Genomic DNA, 17,211 nt, shown 5'->3' with positions numbered 1-17,211 from the left:
TGGATCCAGGGGCTCAAACAATGCCTTAGGACAGGTCCCCTTTAGGGGACATACCAGAAGTGCTATATATTGGTCCGGGCACTGATCAACGTGTCGAGGAACTCAAGATCTTCCCAGTCAAGTTGAAAAGGCATAAAGGTTTGTTCCGTGACATTAAAAAAAAAAAAAAATATATATATATATATTTATTTTGAGAGAGAAGGAGACAGAGAAGAGAGAGCGTGTGGGGGAGGGGCAGAGAGAGAGGGAGAGAGAGAATCCGAAGCAGCCTCCAGGACGTCAGCGCAGAGCCCGACGCAAGGCTCAAATCCACAAACCCTGAGATCATGCCCTGAGCCGAAATCGAGTTGGACGCTTAACCGACGAGCCACCCAGGCACCCCTGGTCAGTGACCTCGTTGACTGAGTCTCTGTGATGAGCCAGCCCTTCCTCCACGAAGGCGGATGCTAGCCCCAGGGGACGTGGCTCCCGGGCGTTGGACAGTCATGGTCCAGTAGAGTTAACACAAAAGAGAGTGACGTACGGGCGTGGCATTGGGAGGGCAGTGCACGTGTAGCTGTGTATGTCGTGGGCATAACGAGTGGGGCACACGAGTCCACAATGGCCCTGCCCGGCTGACCACCACCTTCTTCTATCCTTCTCTGTCTTCCTCCCATCATCCCTCCGCGAGTGTCCTCTGAACCAACCCCACTCCGTGCCTTTGTTCTGGAAATGCCACTGCGCCCACAACCCTTCCAAGGGAACCCCATCCACCCGCGAGCACCATGCTGGCGTAAGACAAACATTCCTTGATGATTGGCCAGCAGAGGTCCCCTGGCCCGTGGGCTGGCCAGTGACTCCCACTGGGGCCCGGACGGGAGGGATCTGTTTTCTGGAAGTTCAGCTAAGAAGGGCCGAGAGATCAAAGTCAAGGTAGGGAAGTTCTAGAAAGGTCGAGTTGGAAAGAGGTCAGGCAGCCATAACAGGCCTTGAGGAAGTCAGGTCTTGAGTGACAGGAGAGTGGGTAGCCATGATGGAAGGCAGGCTAAGGTGGTGGTAGGGACAGAGGTGACCCAGCCCCGGGCCAGGCCCAGCCCAAACGCTGACCCTTGCCGCTCGCGTGTCAGGAGGCAAGAAGGCGGAAAAGGACACTTACGGAGCCCAGAAAGCATAGTACCAGAGGTTCACTGGCGTTCGCCTGCTCTTTCCGAGAGAGGCTGGCTGTCTGTTCTGGGCTCGACCTCCCCCTGGGACGCCACGTCTGGGGTTCTGTCCACCCGGCCGCCGTCTTCGGCGTTGTGGGGATCCCTGCTTTCAAGAGTCACGGCTTCTAGGTGGGAGATGAGCTTCGAGACGTTGGTGTTGAGGGAGGAGGCCGGGTCCGGAGGGAACTCCCTTCTGGGCTCCGCACCTTCGGAGAGGGGTCCTGGGGAAGACAGAAACTGTTGCCAAAGGGACACCCGGGCCCCGTCACCTCAAATAACCGGAGCGATCTGGCTCGCTGGGGACCAGGGCACTGCCCGCCCCTCCCCGGGTTTCACTGTCGGTTTGCTCACAGTGCCACAGTCTCTCTTGCTTTGTGAGCTGTCTCTGGTCCTTCCTGGACTATTTATCTGGTTTGCTCATGGCTGGAAGTCCAGGTGAGCGAGCATTTCAGAGCGGGGACAGGGGCAGAACTGCTGAATGAGGGAGTGAGTTGCTTCTTCCTAACACTGGAAAGACGGAAGAAGCTTTCAGGCGGCTGCAGCATCATTTCTTGGAAAGACCCAGTGGTCTGAGCGACTGAGGAGTACCGCACAGAGGAGGGGTCGTCTTCCAGAAGGCTCCGAGGAGGGCCAGCTTCACAGCCACGTGGCCTGGGCCTGCGTTCAGAGGGACCCTGTGCTCACTCAGTTTAAAGCTCCATTGTGTCTTGGGGCGCCCGGGTGGCTCCGTCGGTGGAGCGTCCGACTTCGGCTCAGGTCATGATCTCGCGGTCCGTGGGTTCGAGCCCCGCGTCGGGCTCTGTGCTGATGCCTCGGAGCCTGGAGCCTGCTTCCGATTCTGTGTCTCCCTCTCTCTCTGCCCCTCCCCCGTTCGTGCTCTGTCTCTCTCTCTCTCAAAATAAATAAAGATTAAAAAAAAAATTTTAAAAAGCTCCATTGTGTCTTGAGATTCGGACGTTGAACAAGGAGCTCCACTTTTCCACGTCGCACCGGGACCCCCAGATCATGTCACCCATCCGGGCGTCACAGCAGCGAGCCGGGCAGGCGGGCAGCCGAGAGCCCCCCACGCCCCTGCTGACGGCCCATGCAGGTGCCTCAGCTCAGACACCCCAAAGAGGGCGCCATAGTCCACCGCACTGACGGTCTGTGATTAACCATCCCCGTCCCCCCCAAAAGGAAAACCTGCCAGACATTACACTTCTCAGGACAGGATCCTGCCCGTCACCTGAGTGACAAGTTAGACCTTCTTCAGGCCAGCGAGGAGGGTGGGTAGGGGTGCAGAGTGAATAAGGCCTCGTCAGCACCACTGCTTAGCCCTTGGGGAGGGACAAAATTTTTCAAACACGGAGGGCTGAATTTCCTTCCATTGAGAGGGTCTTGGCCAGTCCTAAGACCACGTGGGGGTGGTCCACGACCCCTGGGGCTCCTGTGTGCCTCTGTGGAGGTTTCCGGGAAGTGAGGAAGAGGGTGCCCTCTCCCTACTGACTCCCCTCCCTGTTGGGAGCTCAAGGTCCCGGCCATCAGGCTGGCAGGACCCTCTCGCATCCAGCACAGATGCCCCTGGGCAGGTGGATGCCAGCTAGGGCACCAGTCACCAGCCAGTCTAGGGTTTCCGACCGCGACAGGGACAGTAGGACGCCTTCGTCCCAATCCCAGAGAGTCGGGAGCTGCAATCTCACCCGATCCTTCCTTCACACTGAAGGCAGAAATCCTGCCACACCCTCTCCTGCTCAGAGCTCCTTCGTGGCTCCCCGTGGCCCTGAAGAAATGCCAACGTCTCCATGGGGCCTGGAGCTGTGCTCTGGCCTCTGCCCCCCACGAAGCGTGCACGGGTCACACTGATGCTTCGGTTCACCCGCCATCCTGTTCTCACCTGTTGCCCACGCTTGTCCCCAGACCGGGACACCCTCCCCCTGCCACCACCACCTTGCTCCTGCCTGTGCAGCAGAGTTGAAGTCACCTGGCCCCACAACACCGGGGCCGGAGCTGTGGCTAGGCGGCTAACTGCAGCCCTGTCGTCCTGTTGGCTGCGGAGCCCCCTCCTCTGAGTCTCAGCGGGGTGCAGGTGACATCTCCCAGCCCCTCGTGAGGCCAAGGGCAGGCCGTCGGACTGAGACCAGGAGCGTGGGTGTGCTTGGATGAAGGGGAATGGCTGGCCCTCTATAGCCCCTCTGCCCACAGACAAGGACAGCACCGGGGTGGAAGAAACCAGGGTCTGTCTGTGCCTCCCGCCAGCCGGGACGCCCCCCCCCGCCCCCCTCAACCTTGCACACGTGCTGAGCCTCCAGCAGGTGGCGGCGCCACCCTGCAGGGAGAGGTTAACCTCTCTCTGAGACAGAATTTCACTCACTGTGGTGCCCCAGTGCTTCCCATGAGGCCTAAAATAACACCAATGGTAATGATATTGGACGCTGCCTGAAGGCACGTGCAGGGCCAGGCACAGGGCTGAGGCTTTGCCTACAGAGCCCACCCAGTGCTCGCCATGACCAGAAGCCACAGGCAATTATCATCCTCATGTCACAGATGGGAAACAGGCTCAGAGCTAAGTGCTGGGCTAGGCCGCTTGGCTAAAAAGATTTCACTCCATACACTGATTCCAGAGCTGCTCTCTGCTATGACCTCTACTGCCTTCCAGACATCAGGAAATGGGAGACTTGAGAATGACTGTGGATGGATGGACGGATGAGATGGATGGGTGTGTGGGTGGATAGGTGGATGATGGATGGATAGATGGATGGATGGACAGATGAGTGGATGGATGGATGGATGCATGAGATGGATGGGTGTGTGGGTGGATGAATGAGGGATGGATGGGTAGATGGATGGGTGGATGGATGGATGGGTGGGTGGGTGGATGGGTGGGTGGGTGGATGGATGGATGGATGGATGGATAGATAGGCGGATGATGGATGGATGGATGGACAGATGAGTGGATGGATGGATGGATGGATGGATGGATGGACAGGTGGATGGGTGGGTGGGTGGGTGGCTGGATGGATGGACAGATGGGTGGATGGATGGATAGGTGGGTGGGCGGGTGGATAGATGGATGGGTAGGTGGGTGGGTGGGTGGGTGGATGGATGATGGATGGATGGATGATGGGTGGATGCATGGGTGACTGGATGGATGGATGGGTGCATGGATGGATAGATGGATGGATGGATGGATGGATGGATGGATGGATAGATGGGTGGATGGATGGACAGGTGGGTGGGTAGCTGGCTGGATGGATGGATGATGGATGGATGGATGAACAGATGGCTGGATGGATGGATAGGTGGGTGGGTGGATGGATGGATGGACAGATGGATGGGTGGGTGGATAGGTGGGTGGGTGGGTGGGTGGATGGATGGATGGATGGATAGGTAGATGATGGATGGATGGACAGATGAGTGGGTGGATGGATGGATGATGGATGGATGGATAGATGGATGGATGGTGTATGGGTGGATGAGTGGATGGGTGGGTGGGTAGATGGATGGGTGGGTGGATGGGTGGGTGGATGTGTGGGTGGATGGATAGATAGATGGATGGATGGATGGATGGATGGGTGGATGGATGGATGGATGGATGGATAGGTGGGTGGGTGGTTGGCTGGCTGGCTGGCTGGTTGGATGGACAGATGGGTGGGTGGATGGATAGGTGGGTGGGTGGGTGGGTGGATAGATGGATGGGTAGGTGGGTGGGTGGATGGGTAGATGGACAGGTGGATGGATGGACAGATGGGTGGGTGGGTGGGTGGGTGGGTGGGTGGATGGATGGATAGGTGGGTGGATGGGTGGATGGATAGGTGGGTGGGTGGGTGGGTGGATGGATGGATGGATGATGGATGGATGGATGGGTGGGTAAATGGATGGGTGGGTGGATATGTGGGTGGATGGATAGATGGATGGATGGATAGATGGGTGGTGGATGGATGGATGGATGGATGGATAGGTGGGTGGGTGGATGGGTGGGTGGGTGGGTGGGTGGATGGATGGATGGATAGGTGGATGATGGATGGATGGATGGATGGACAGATGGGTGGGTGGATGGGTGGATGGATGGATGGATGGGTAAATGGATGGGTGAGTGGTCAGGGGGATGGAGAGATGGGTAGAGGATGGGTGGGTACGTGGGTGGGTGGGTGGATGGGTGGATGGATGATGGATGGGTGGATGGGTGGGTGGGTAGATGGATGGGTGGGTGGATGTGTGGGTGGATAGATAGATAGATGGATGGATGGATGGATGGATAGGTGGGTGGGTGGATGGATGGATGGATAGGTGGAAGATGGATGGATGGATGGACAGATGGGTGGGTGGACGGATGCATGGATGGATGGGTAAATGGATGGGTGAGTGGATGGGGGGATGGAGAGATGGGTAGAGGATGGGTGGGTACGTGGGTGGGTGGGTGGATGGGTGGATGGATGGATGAGAGAAAGAGAGAGAGAGAACACAGGGCCCACCTTGTCCCAGGCTCACCTGCATCCTTGTCCAGCTCCTCAGGGCCCCTTCTGCTGTCCTCAGACTCTGCAACTCCTCCTGGATCAGCTGTCCCTGAGATGACAGTCATTCTGTTGCCGTTGCCAATGGCAGTGTCCTCAAGGAAGCATGAACTGATGTGGACTCTCTGGATCCCATCCGCCTTGCAGTCAGGTCCTGGTTTGGACCCTGGAATTTTGAACGAAGCTCCTGAGCCAACAGTGGTGGCAGAGACTGTGGGTCAGTCAGAGACAGAGATGTCAGGAGGGCTGCACAAGCAGCTGGATGGTGGCCCCCGAACCCTGACCCCCCAGCCTGGCTTTCAAGTCCTCCCTGGCCCGCTCGCCTCCCTGAAGGTCCCCCCGGTGGGCCAGACCAGGCTTGGTCCACAGCAGAGACCCTGCCTCCCTCGGTGCCCCTGCACACAGCCTGGACTGCTGGCGGTCACTGCCCCCCAGGTGCCACCTGCACCCTTCCCCTGGGACTCGGCCACCGCCCCCTCCTGCCGCCTGCTCCCGTCTCTGCTGCTGGCTTCCCCACAGCTCCGGAATGCCGCCTCCACCTTTGGTTAAAACCTTCATGCAACCATAGCCTGTCCCCAGCCTCCCCCAGCCCCCACCTGGCCCCTTTCCTATCCAAACTTTGGACGCGACTTGCTCACAGTCTCCCCTCCTCCTACTCCCAGCTCCTCTGTGTCCTCAGGTCACCACCGACCGCTGCTGCCGGTCCCCACGGAGCTCCCCGACCTCATCGGCCTGCCCACTTCTGGAAACTCTCCTCCTGGTGTTCCCTGGCCTCTTTGCTGTCTTTCATCCCTGGCCTGTCTCTGGACTACCAGGGCTGGGGACGACTTAGCCTGGGCTCTCTGGTCACCATCGACAGTGCTTAGTAGGGCATCTGGTACTCAGATGACTCCTGTCTACCCTCCTTAGATGCCATTCCAGTCTGGCCATCTCCTCTGACTCTGCCTCAGCTGGTCTGGCCTCTGCTGCCCCGTGTCTGTTGTACAGACGAAGAAACTGAGGTTTCCTGAGCGGGGGTGGTGGTGGGGAATGGGATCCTGAGTGCGAGCTCTAAGAACCCCACCTGCTCTACTCTGTGGGACAGCCTCCTGGTGGAAGGAAAGGAGTTTCCCATCATGCCTCTCTCCCCGCAAAGACTGGCTCATGTTCCGTGCAGCGAGGGGCTGAATGGGGTGGGGCGGGGGCGGGATGGGTTACCTGGGGGGCTGCCAGAGGGGCTGCAGGCAGCCGGGCCTTCGGCCGGGGCACTGGTAAGGCTCATCTCGTTGCCATGTCCCAGCAGCACCCGTCTGAGCACAGACTTCTCCAAGCGGATGTCCTGGGGCGCCCAGGCTGCAGCTGGGGAACTCTGCGTCGGGGGATCTGCTGGTGCCATTGGAGGGAGGTGGAGGGGAGCCACGGAACCTAGCAGGGGACACAGCAACATGACCTCTGATGCCCACCCTCTGCCCACACCTCCCTAACACACATACATGCAAAGTCCTGGCTGGACGGAGAAGACAGGCCTCTGAATTCTTTGTGGCCGCTGCCAGACTGAGAATGAGCATTTCAGGCTATTGATGGAGAGCAGGGGGGCCCAGCAGAATAGTCAGTGTGGGGGTCCCCGGGTTTTTACGACTGGCGCCTCACGTCACCCGGGCACTCGAAAACCCAGTCAGTGAGCACAGCCTCTGCCCCCTAGTGCCCTCCACCCTCTGACCCCACCGGGGCAGGTGTCCTCAGGCGCTGGCATATCTTTAACGCCCCCTCAACACTGAGCATTTAGAGCCCTGACATTACTTTATTTTCTCAGTATTTATTTTCATGGTAAATGGCCTGGTTTTTAACTTCAGGTAGTGCTATAAAAGTTCACTTTAGAATAAATTCAAGTGGGGCGCCTGGGTGGCTCAGTCGGTTGAGCATCCGACTTCAGCTCAGGTCCCGATCTCGCGGCTCTTGAGTTCGAGCCCCGCTTCGGGCTCTCTGCTGTCAGCACAGAGCCCACTTTGGATCCTTTGTCTGTCTGTCTGTCTCTCTCTCTCTCTCTCAAAACTAAACATTTTTTAAAAGATTTAAGATAAAATCATAAAATAAATTTGAGTAGATAAAAAGGGAAACCATTTAACAACATGAAGAAAATAATCCGACACGGGCATGACCCAAACTGGGAGGACTAAGGTTGGGGAACCATTGATCCAGATTCTAAAACAAAGTTCCTCATTTCACAGTTGGGGAAACCAAGGCCCAGAGTGGGGAAGGGCTGTCTTGAGGTCACAGGGAGTATTCCAGCTTTCAGGCTGATGCTGTCCCTCGTGTTCCACGGCTGGTCCGAGAGGTGGCTCCATCCCCTCTCACCCCAGGGCCTGGCATAGAATAAACACTCTTCTGCGGGATTGTATTTTATCAAAACTAGGACGCCACTGGCCAGGTGCATCCCAGTTTCTAAGTCGTTAAAATGTGGGGGGAAAGTGTGTCTTAGAACAAACAAAATACTACAATGACCCCTTGTGACATTCTACTGGAGGAGAGTGAACCAAGCTATGTCTCGTGGAAAAATATCAGATCCCATTGAAATGGAGGCCAAAGGTTATCGGGATGAATGGAAAGCAGGAGAGGTTTGATCCAGGTGTGCAGGAAGACTTCCTCATGCTCAGGAAGGCCGTAAGGGATGACCTTGGAGATGTGAAAGCTGCCCTTTCTCCTCAAAGGTTGAATGTCCCCTGGGACGCCTGGGTGGCTCAGTCGGTGAAGCGTCTGACTTCAGCTCAGGTCATGATCTCGTGGTTTAGGGGTTCGAGCCCCACGTCGGACTCTGTGCTGACAGCTCGGAGCCTGGAGCCTGCTTCGGATTCTGTGTCTCCCTCTCTCTCTGCCCCTCCCCCGCTCATGCTCTCTCTCTGTCTCTCAATAATAAATAAACATTAAAAAAAATTAAAAAATAAAAAAGGCTGAATGTCCCCCTCTCGGCCCCCACCCAGAGGGAGCAGGTGCCCCTACGGGTCCCTCTGAGGGTGCCTCTGAGAGGACTCACCATTCTCCCCAGAGGCGGTTGGCTTCACTATGATGTTCCCATGTCCAATCTGGATGTCTTCCGAGTTCTCAATGGAAATATAGTTATTTGGTCCATTCTGACAGATCATGTTGATTGGATTTTGCTGGTAAATAATCGCGGGGGACTCGCTTCTTCCTCCACAATCTGCAAAATAATATTCCACCCAAGCCCTCTGCACCTCTCTGGAGGTTCCAAATACCGATGGCCGTGACAAAATCCGTTGTGGAGCTTGTTAAAACACAGGTTCCCCCACGTCCCCCCTCCCCGGGGGTCCCGAGTCAGTAGGTCCAAGGTGGGACCCAGGAGCCGTCGTGTTTAACAAGCCCCGCAGGGGTCTCAGATGAGCCTTGCTTGGACGTCACCACAGCGGGTCACCCTATCTGTGCATCTTCTGCTGACCTCAGGAGGCTCCTGGGAGCCTCACTGCTCACCTCCTCCTCTGCGGGCGTCCCCTGAGCCCCAGGACCCCTCTCCCTTTAGAGAAGGCCGCGAGGTGGCCATCCACGGGCTATTTCTGGCCACTGGATGAGCTTTGTTTGGCTCACCGGACATTTTTAAGAATTCAGAGTTTTCACCAGTGTTTAAGATCTGGCCCTGTCACATGCGACCGTGCCAGGGACGCTGAGACCCCCTTTGGGGGCCGTGAGCTGGGTGTCAGTCCCATGGGGGCCAGGTGGGCACCTGCCGGGGCCTCTGCCGCCTCCGCACACAGGGTCACGTCCCACCTTTGTGGCCCCTGACCTCTTGTGTCTTTGTGGGTCCCTTTCTCCATAAAAAATATTCAAAATTACATTTCACGACTGTGTTGGGATGAGAGACAAATATAATCTAAGCTGGGGTCGTGATTAACCATTTATTATTATTACAACATTCATCTTTTCTTCTGATGGTAAGAGAAATTAGAACATCCTCGTGGACTCCAAATGCGGGGCTCCGCGCCCGCCGCACCTGGTGGAGGGGTCACCCGGGACCCCACCCTGTGGGTGTCTGAGCCCAGCCTTCCCTTCCAGCAGCTTCGAAACTGCACGTTGGGCAAAGTGTTGAGAGAAACTGTTAGCAAACTCAGGGTGAGCCCCACATCCCGGGGCTGAGACAGTTAGGAGCGGGCCACCTCCTTTCCTGGCCCCTTGCTTTCTGCAGCTGCAATCTCGGGCCACTCCTCCAGGAAGCCCTCCTTGGTCACTCCCACCAGCACACCTGCCCCCTTCTAGTGATCCATCCGCAAGACCCCTGCAAGCCTCTGTGAAGGTCTGGCGAGGAAGGTGGGGCTGGCAGGGCGCCCAGGCAAGGACCACGCGTCGGATGTTACGCTCTCTCTCCACCACCCTGCCCCACCTACCTGGGGGCAGCAGGTAAGGACCTACCTGGTCGATAAATCGACCATAGACTTGATTTCTCATCAAGACTCAGAATGTGCCTCTTTCTCATATCATACAAGTGTGGGTTGACTTCTTTTGCTGTCTTCATTCCCAGGGCCCGGGCGATGATCAGGGCCTTACAGGGCCCGGCGCCTTCCAGAAACCTATAGATGGCTTTCTCTGCGAGGCAGGGCGGTGGGTGGTTAAGGGGGACCCCGGAGCTTGAACCTGTCTGCTCCACTGTCTGCTGGCTGTGCAGACGTGGGGGAGCCCCGGACCCCCTGTGCCCAGTTTCCCTGTCTGCAGGACGTGGTAATATCACAGCACGGAGGTCGTTCTGTGGCTCGGGGGCCGACGGGCAGTGGATGTCGGCCACTGATCGGAGAGATGGCGCCTTGGCCACGCGCGTCCTCTGCTGTGCGGGCTGAACCTCCCCCCCGGATACCGTGTGGGGACCCCTCGGTGGGTGAGGCACGAGTAACATCTCGAGGGGCCCAGGAGGGTTTGGGGTCAGGGGCCCCGGGGCCCGGCAGCTGAAAGGAAACGGGGGTGCTTACGCTGTTCGCTGAGCTGAGGGTCAGGTTCCTCTGGAACCGCGGCTGCGTCCTGCTGGGGCCTCGCCGCTGGAGAAAGAAAGGTGGGTGGGGGGTGGAGGGGCAGGAGAGGGGACGGGGACTCCACGGGACCAAGGTGGCCTCCGCGTCCAGGGCCGAACAAGTCTGCCTCCAGACCCGCCCTGCCTCTCCTCTGCCGACCCAGCTCTCTGGGCGGAGAGCAGGCGTGCCCTCCACCCGTCTCCACCATCAGCCGCTGTGGGCGCCTGACGAAAGCCGGCCCTGTTGGTCTCTGCCCTGCGGAACGACGGAGGAGCTAAGTCTGTTCTATTCTTATCGTCGTCGCGCCCATATTGTCACTATTCAGGCTCTGCTGAGTGCCTGCCACGCGCGGTCACGAGGCTGGGCCCTTTCCGCCTCGCCCCCTGGCAACCCCAGACCTGCTGTCACGTCCGGTGGTCCGAAAAGGAAATCAAGGCACGGCCAGGGGATGCCACGCACCTTCGAGGGGCAGGGCCCGTATTTGAACCCAGGCCCGGACCTCGCTCGTCCGCTGCCGGGACTGCTCGCGCTGGGCCCACCCCGACCCCCGGGGGGCAGGTTACCCTGGCTGAGCTGGGCCGGCTCTGTGGGGACCACTTCTCCGGTCCCTCCCTCGCCCAGGCGCCACATCGCCAGGCCCGCCAGGGAGACTTTCGACTCCTTCTCCATCCGGTAGAGGACTTGGTTGAACTTCTTCTTGGGCACTTGGCATTCCTTTGCCAGCTGGACGGACTTCACAGGGGAGCCAGCGTCCCTCAGCACCCGCAGGATCCTCTGCTCGAGGTCTGGGAGAAGGAGAGGGGGGCAGAGAGAGAATGGAGCCTCCCTGGGATCAAGCCAGGGCCGGAAGCTCGGGGCGGGGGGGGGGGGTCCCCGTGCGAGGGGTCCAGGGCAGAGGCAGGGGCGGAGACCCGAGCAGACATTCACTAACAAGGCCTCTGTTCGGTGATGGGCAGATGGGCTGCTCGGAAATGACCTTGGCCAGGGGCACTTGAGTGGCTCAGTCAGGTAAGCGTCCGACTTCGGCTCAGGTCACGATCTCACAGTCTGTGAGTTCGAGCCCCGCGTCGGGCTCTGTGCTGATGGCCCAGGACCTGGAGCCTGCTTCGGATTCTGTGTCTCCCTCTCTCTCTGCCCCTCCCCTGCTCGTGTGTTCCCTCTCTCTCTCTCTCTCTCTCTCAAAAATAAACATTAAAAAATAATTTAAAAAGAAAGAAAGAAAGAAAGAAAGGACCTTGGCCAGACAGGCTGATGGCCAGAGGAGGCACCCCAGCCTTCTGAACATCCTCTGCCTGGTGCGGGCACTTGAGGGCAAGGGGCGGGGTGTGGGGGGAGGGGAGCACTCAGCCCTCAGACATCCTCAGAGCACAGGGGAGCGGAAGGTGGCAGGGTGGGGTAGATTGAGGGCAGAGGAGCAGGAAGAAGCGGGAGGGAGGCAAAGTCCCTCCTGGGAGGCCTGTTGTCGCCGCCCCCTGCGCCCTCTGTCCGTCCTCGGGGGCTCCCCTTCCCCATCAGTGGTGGTGGTCATCCAAGCCAGAAAGCTAAAGACATTCGGACACGGATCTTCCTCCCCAAAGCCCAGGTCCAGAGAGGCCTAGAAACACTGTTCCCCGCTCTCTCGAATCCCTTGTCTCCCTCTGTGCCCCCCTACCCCCCGCCCATCCCTTGACAATTCCACCACCGGCAGCCGGACCCTTCCCTCGACAGCCCTCGTGGTCTTTCCAGCCTACTCACCCCCGGGCCTTTGCCTTTGCACGTAATGCCCCCTCTGCCAGAAACACCCTCCCGCCTCTCTACGCCCCCCAACATCCACTCAGCCTCCGGGTCTCGCTCAAGCACCATCTCTTGTGGGGAGCCGTCCTGGATGCCCGGGGGAGTGGGGTGCTGTGTATGCGGGTGGGGCCCTTGCAGAATGGCTCCGGGGACCCCCTGCTGTGATTGCGGGTCCACTGTAGCACCTCTGGTGTCCAGCACAGCACCGGGCACACAGCGGGTGCTCGGGAAACAGCATTTGAATAAACGAGTGACCCACCGCTGGGACAAGTGTCCGCCCAGAGGACCCAGGGCAGGGGCACGGGCAGATCCCTCCCGGGTCTCTGTTTCCCCTCCTGAGCTTCACGACCCTAAGCAGAACCCCAGGGGCTCTGAATGGCCCCTGTTGCTTTCAGACAGGCTCCCACAAACCCAGGCCAGTAGCTCTGTGGGCAGAGGAAAGCGAGCTGGAGGGAGCCCTGTGGGCAGCAGCCTCAGCTTTTGCCAGGAAACATCTGTCCCCCAAGTGCCCAAGAGAAATGCAAAGCAAGACCCTCCCAGGGAAGACCCGGGGCCCTTTGCAACAGCCCCATCTGCCTTCTGGGTTTTTCCCGGGTTCCTTGGTGGCAACACTGGTCGGGGAAGGGGTGATGCATTTGCTGCCTCCGCAGCTGGGCCGTGAGGCTTGCCCTGTGATCAGACATGTCCGTCCTTGCCGGCCGCAGGTGAAGTGCAGTCGGGACACCCGGGGACACCCCCTTCACCTGCCAAGTTCTGCCTCCAGCGGCCGGAGAGCCCCAGCCAGTCAACAGCAAGCCTGACTCTGCCTTGTCTTGAAAAGAGTTCTGATTCTTGAAAAGCCTGCCCCTGGGTAGGCCTCCTCGCCTCCCTCCACCTCCACCCCAAGCAGGTCAAAGTGAAGGCCAAGTCCGTAGGGCTGGCTGGCCTCTTGTGCTGGGCCTTCGGGCTGGTGAATCTGTACATGGGAAGTTGCAAAACGGATGAGGTGTAAGTGACAAGTTGGTAAGGAAAGATAAACCTGGAAGGGAGAAGTTAAGTGCAGCTACTGAGTGGTGAGTACGTGTGTGTCCCTGGGGGGGGACATACAACGGAAACCTGGAAACCAGCCCCGGCCCTGGGCTGCACCGTGGTGGCACCCCTCCTCAGCACACCGCTTTTCTTCTTTTTGGTGCCCTGATGGCTGGTTTCCTGGGTTTGAGCCCCAGCTCTGCGATCCGCTGGCTATGTGGCCTCTCTGTGCCTCACTTTTTCCATCTGCAAAGTGGGGATAAGAGCAGCTACCCCAGGGGCGCCTGGGTGGCTCGGTCGGTGAAGCGTCCGACTTCGGCTCAGGTCACGATCTCACGGCTCGCGGGTTCAAGCCGCGTAGGGCTCCGTGCTGACGGCTTGGAGCCTGGAGCCTGTGTCTCCCTCTCTCTCTGCCCCTCCCCTGCTCGTGCTCTGTCTCTCTCTGTCTCTCAAAAATAAATAAATGTAAAAAAAAAAAAAGTTTTTAAATTAAAAAAAAAAAGGGGGGGGCAGCTACCTCCAAGATTGTAGTGAGGAGTAAAATGAGCTAATGATAACAAAACGAAAAAACCGCCCACAGCCCACAGCCCACAAGCCCTTTAGCACACAGCACTTGCTCAGCATGTGGTTCCTTGGTCTGTTCTTCCAGGAGTGAAGGGGTGTCTGAGGAAGAAGGGGACCACAGGTGTCCCCGGACGCCTCTTCTCAAAGCAACTCGTTATTTCTGAAAATGAACACGAGTTCAGAGCCCAGTGTCGGCTGTGGTGGCCGGACGCAGTGATCTCCTGTATGAAATGCAAACTTCACAGCGCTGGCCCCTGAAGGCTCCTGAAATGCATGCAGACAGTACTAACCGGGGCAGAGCAGGTCCTCCCCCACCAGTCCCTGGGCCCGCCTCTTCTCTCCTGACCCCTGCGCTTAGGGATGTGTGGTCGGCTACCGTTGCTGTGATCCGGCCAAGGAAAGGAGCCAGAAAGAGAAGTAAAAGCCCCACCGGGAACCCCCACTATGCCTTAGAAGGGAGAAAGTACCTGTTTCGCCAGGGTCCTCGGGGGCCTGGGCCATGCTGGTGGCCGCCGCGAGACGCCCGGAGGCCTGGGGACAGCGCGGGAGGCCCCCGCACGGGGGCTCGGAGAGGAGGGGCCGGGTCGAGGCGAGGGGTGCTTGCGTGGCTGAACTCGGTGCGTCCGCAGCCGCGAAGGGATGACACGTCAGCTGGCCGGGGGTTTGCTGTCCACGCTCCAGAAACAGGCCTAGTCACCCGATCGGCTTTCTGGTGAAAAAGAAAACGAAACTCCTGTGTGTGGCTTTAGGAAGAAACAAAATTGAAAGCAGAATCGATGAGCAAGGCCTCCGGCTACATGCTGGAAGGAAGGAGCTGAGATTGGCAAGCCCGGAGCATTCTCTGGAAACACGGGGCTTTCCGGACCTTCTGGGCGCCCACCGCCGCCCACCCTGGTGCCCACACATGGGCCGAGGCACCTGGAACCATTCGTGCGTGTATCACAATGACAGCTCTTTTTAATGAGCATCTACCATATGCTTTCCAATCCTGTATGTCCCTCTCACTGCCCCAGGGGACGGGCCAATCCTGATCTCTTTTCTCAGAGGGGAGACTGAGGCTTAGGTCAGCGGGGGTCACTTGTCCAAGGCTGGGTTCTCATCCAGCCCCACGATTTACTGGCTGTGCGACTTTGGACAAGTTACTGAACCTAGTGGTGCCTCGGTTGCCTCATCTGTAAAACGGGGCTACATGAAAAAGTAGCTGCATCTCCTTTAGCGAGGACTAAAGGGGACGAGCCAGTTGAGCAGTTTGGCCAGATGCCCGGGTGCCATCTCCGTTCATGAGCCCAGCTAGGCGCCCACATACCCGGGAAAGGGACCCATCACTTTCATTTATTTCAAAGGGGCCACTGACTCCCAGGTAGTTCCGAGCCACTGTTCTTCACCAGGTAGACGGGGAAACCGGGGCCTGCAGTCGCCAGGCAGCCAGGAGGGGCAAGAACTCAGCCCTGGAAGTCTCTGGGCTCTGGGTCCCAGCGGCAGAGGCCTGGGGAGGGTCTAGCCCTGCCCTCGGGGGACTTTGCCCCAGCACGTCTGGGCAGGGAGGGGCTGGCTCACCTGGAGCGGTGTCTGCAGAGCAAGCTGGGGACAGTCCCGACGCCCACAGGGCACCCAGATCACTCACAGCCTTGCGCTGGGGGCGGGGCGTGCGTCCCAGGGGAGGCTGCGCCCTGCCCCTGCCTCGTGGGACGCTCAGTAGCCACAGGAAATTACAATGGTGCTTTGTTCTTCTTTGGGGTAAAACCGAAAACTTGTTTCTGCCTAGGAATCGGCAGTATTGACTTTAAATGCGGGGTAACGGGGGTGTGGAGGGTGATTGCGGAGGCGCCCTCAGGGAGGAGGCTCTGGGGAAGCCCCCATTGGGAGGTTGGGGGGGCGCCGTGCCGCGACGGGCCACCAGGTGGCGCTCGATCACCAACCTGGACCCCGGGGCCGCTCGTGGTCTCATTGATGTAGGGGGACCTCCCACGGGTCACCATCTCCCAGGGAAACCCCGACTCCGTCTGGTCCCACTCTGGTCCCACTCCAGGCTTCCCGCCCATCCTCCCTGGCCTCTCTTACCCGGGCTCTTTGGCTCCTTCCCTGCATGCTGCTGACCTCTTAGGGTAGAGGCCTGAGACCCCAGCCTCGAGCTGGGCGCCTATGTAGGGTTGCAGGTCAGGCTGAATCCTGAGGGTCAGATTCGCTTCTGGAAGGTCGAGCTGTGCTTCAGTGGTGGAGGCTGGCACCCTCATGGCCTGTGTCTTATCTGGACAGTGTTTGGATGGCCCCTTTCTTTCTTTTTTTTTTTTTTTTTTAATTTTTTAAAATGTTTTTTTATTTATTTTTGAGACAGAGAGAGACAGAGCATGAGCAGGGGTGGGGCAGAGGGAGGGAGACACAACATCCCAAGCAGGCTCCAGGCTCCGAGCGGTCAGCACGGAGCCCGACGCGGGTCTCGAACCCACGGACCGTGAGATCATGACCTGAGCTGAAGTCGGATGCTTCACCGACTGAGCCACCCAGGCGCCCCTGGATGGCCCCTTTCTGTCCCTTCATGCCCCTGTCTCCCTGTGTCCCCATCCCTCCCTGCCCCATCCTGAAGCCACGTGGGGCTTGCACACTGGCTCTGGAGCAGCAGGAACCAGTAGGAAAGCCAAGCACTCCTGGGAGGTGCACCTAGACAAGGACTGTGCCTTCTTCTCCGGGCGGGTCCCAGCTACAGCCCTGTCCTTCCCTAGCTCTGGGTCCTTGCCTCACTGGGCCTTGGTTTCTTTAATGATAAAACAGAGATAATAAATCAGAGAAAGCACATCCCATCTAACACTTAATCGGTGCTCTCAAGGGCGGCCAGAGTTGGAAAATGTGACGTGATGCATCTTTGCAATGTAACTTTAGGCACCAGAAACGAACAAACAAACAAACAAAAACAAAAACCCAAGGCATTCCCTAGCATTCCATCACACGTCTGGAATTTGGGAGTGTCTCAGCGCGTGGGGTGGGGTCCTCACTTAAAAGATCTGGATTGTCTTGAACTGCGTTTCTCAGTTTAAGAGGTTTTCAAGGTAATTTTGCTGTTGTTGTTGTTGTTTTTTATTTTAACTTTATTTTTTATTTTTAAAAATTTACATCCAAATTAGTTAGCATCTAGCCTGACGATGGTTTCAGGAGTAGATGCCTCAGTGCCCCTCCCCCATTTGGCCCGTCCCCCCTCCCACAGCCCCTCCA

The 17,211-nt window shown here is 58.2% G+C and overlaps 1 protein-coding gene across 4 annotated transcripts; it reads right to left on the bottom strand.

Moving 5' to 3' along the window:
• Nucleotides 1-262: 262 nt before the first annotated feature.
• ZBP1 (Z-DNA binding protein 1) lies at nucleotides 263-15,682 on the bottom strand. 4 transcript variants are annotated; one of them, XM_047853995.1, is made up of 10 exons: nucleotides 15,562-15,681; nucleotides 14,472-14,713; nucleotides 14,058-14,225; nucleotides 11,223-11,444; nucleotides 10,621-10,686; nucleotides 10,070-10,243; nucleotides 8,685-8,849; nucleotides 6,872-7,078; nucleotides 5,652-5,885; nucleotides 263-1,405 (listed from the first exon to the last, which is right to left on the bottom strand). In XM_047853995.1, the coding sequence occupies exons 3-10, from the start codon at nucleotides 14,062-14,064 to the stop codon at nucleotides 1,164-1,166; spliced, it is 1,317 nt and encodes a 438-aa protein (XP_047709951.1). In that variant the 5' UTR covers nucleotides 14,065-14,225; nucleotides 14,472-14,713; nucleotides 15,562-15,681; the 3' UTR covers nucleotides 263-1,163. The 4 variants fall into 4 exon arrangements, with proteins under 4 accessions (XP_047709951.1, XP_047709950.1, XP_047709949.1 ...); XM_047853994.1 differs by having other exon boundaries at nucleotides 14,058-14,164; XM_047853993.1 differs by lacking the exon at nucleotides 14,058-14,225 and having other exon boundaries at nucleotides 15,562-15,682.
• Between the last annotated feature and the right edge of the window lie 1,529 nt (nucleotides 15,683-17,211).

The sequence above is a fragment of the Prionailurus viverrinus genome, chromosome A3 (genome assembly GCF_022837055.1).
Source record: "Prionailurus viverrinus isolate Anna chromosome A3, UM_Priviv_1.0, whole genome shotgun sequence".
NCBI classification, from domain to species: domain Eukaryota; kingdom Metazoa; phylum Chordata; class Mammalia; order Carnivora; family Felidae; genus Prionailurus; species Prionailurus viverrinus.
The sequence above is the reverse complement of the archived record's forward strand: the minus strand, read 5'-3'. Positions and strand labels throughout refer to the sequence as shown.

Excerpts from the sequence above, each read along its gene's own strand:
- ZBP1 (XM_047853993.1), bottom strand. The coding sequence starts at position 14,505 with ATGGCCCAGGCCCCCGAGGACCCTGGCGAAACAG. Across the intron at positions 10,687-11,222 it reads GCCGGCCCAGCTCAGCCAGG|CGGCGAGGCCCCAGCAGGAC; the intron begins GTAACCTGCCCC and ends TTCTTTCTCCAG. Across the intron at positions 8,850-10,069 it reads ATGGTCGATTTATCGACCAG|ATTGTGGAGGAAGAAGCGAG; the intron begins GTAGGTCCTTAC and ends ATTATTTTGCAG.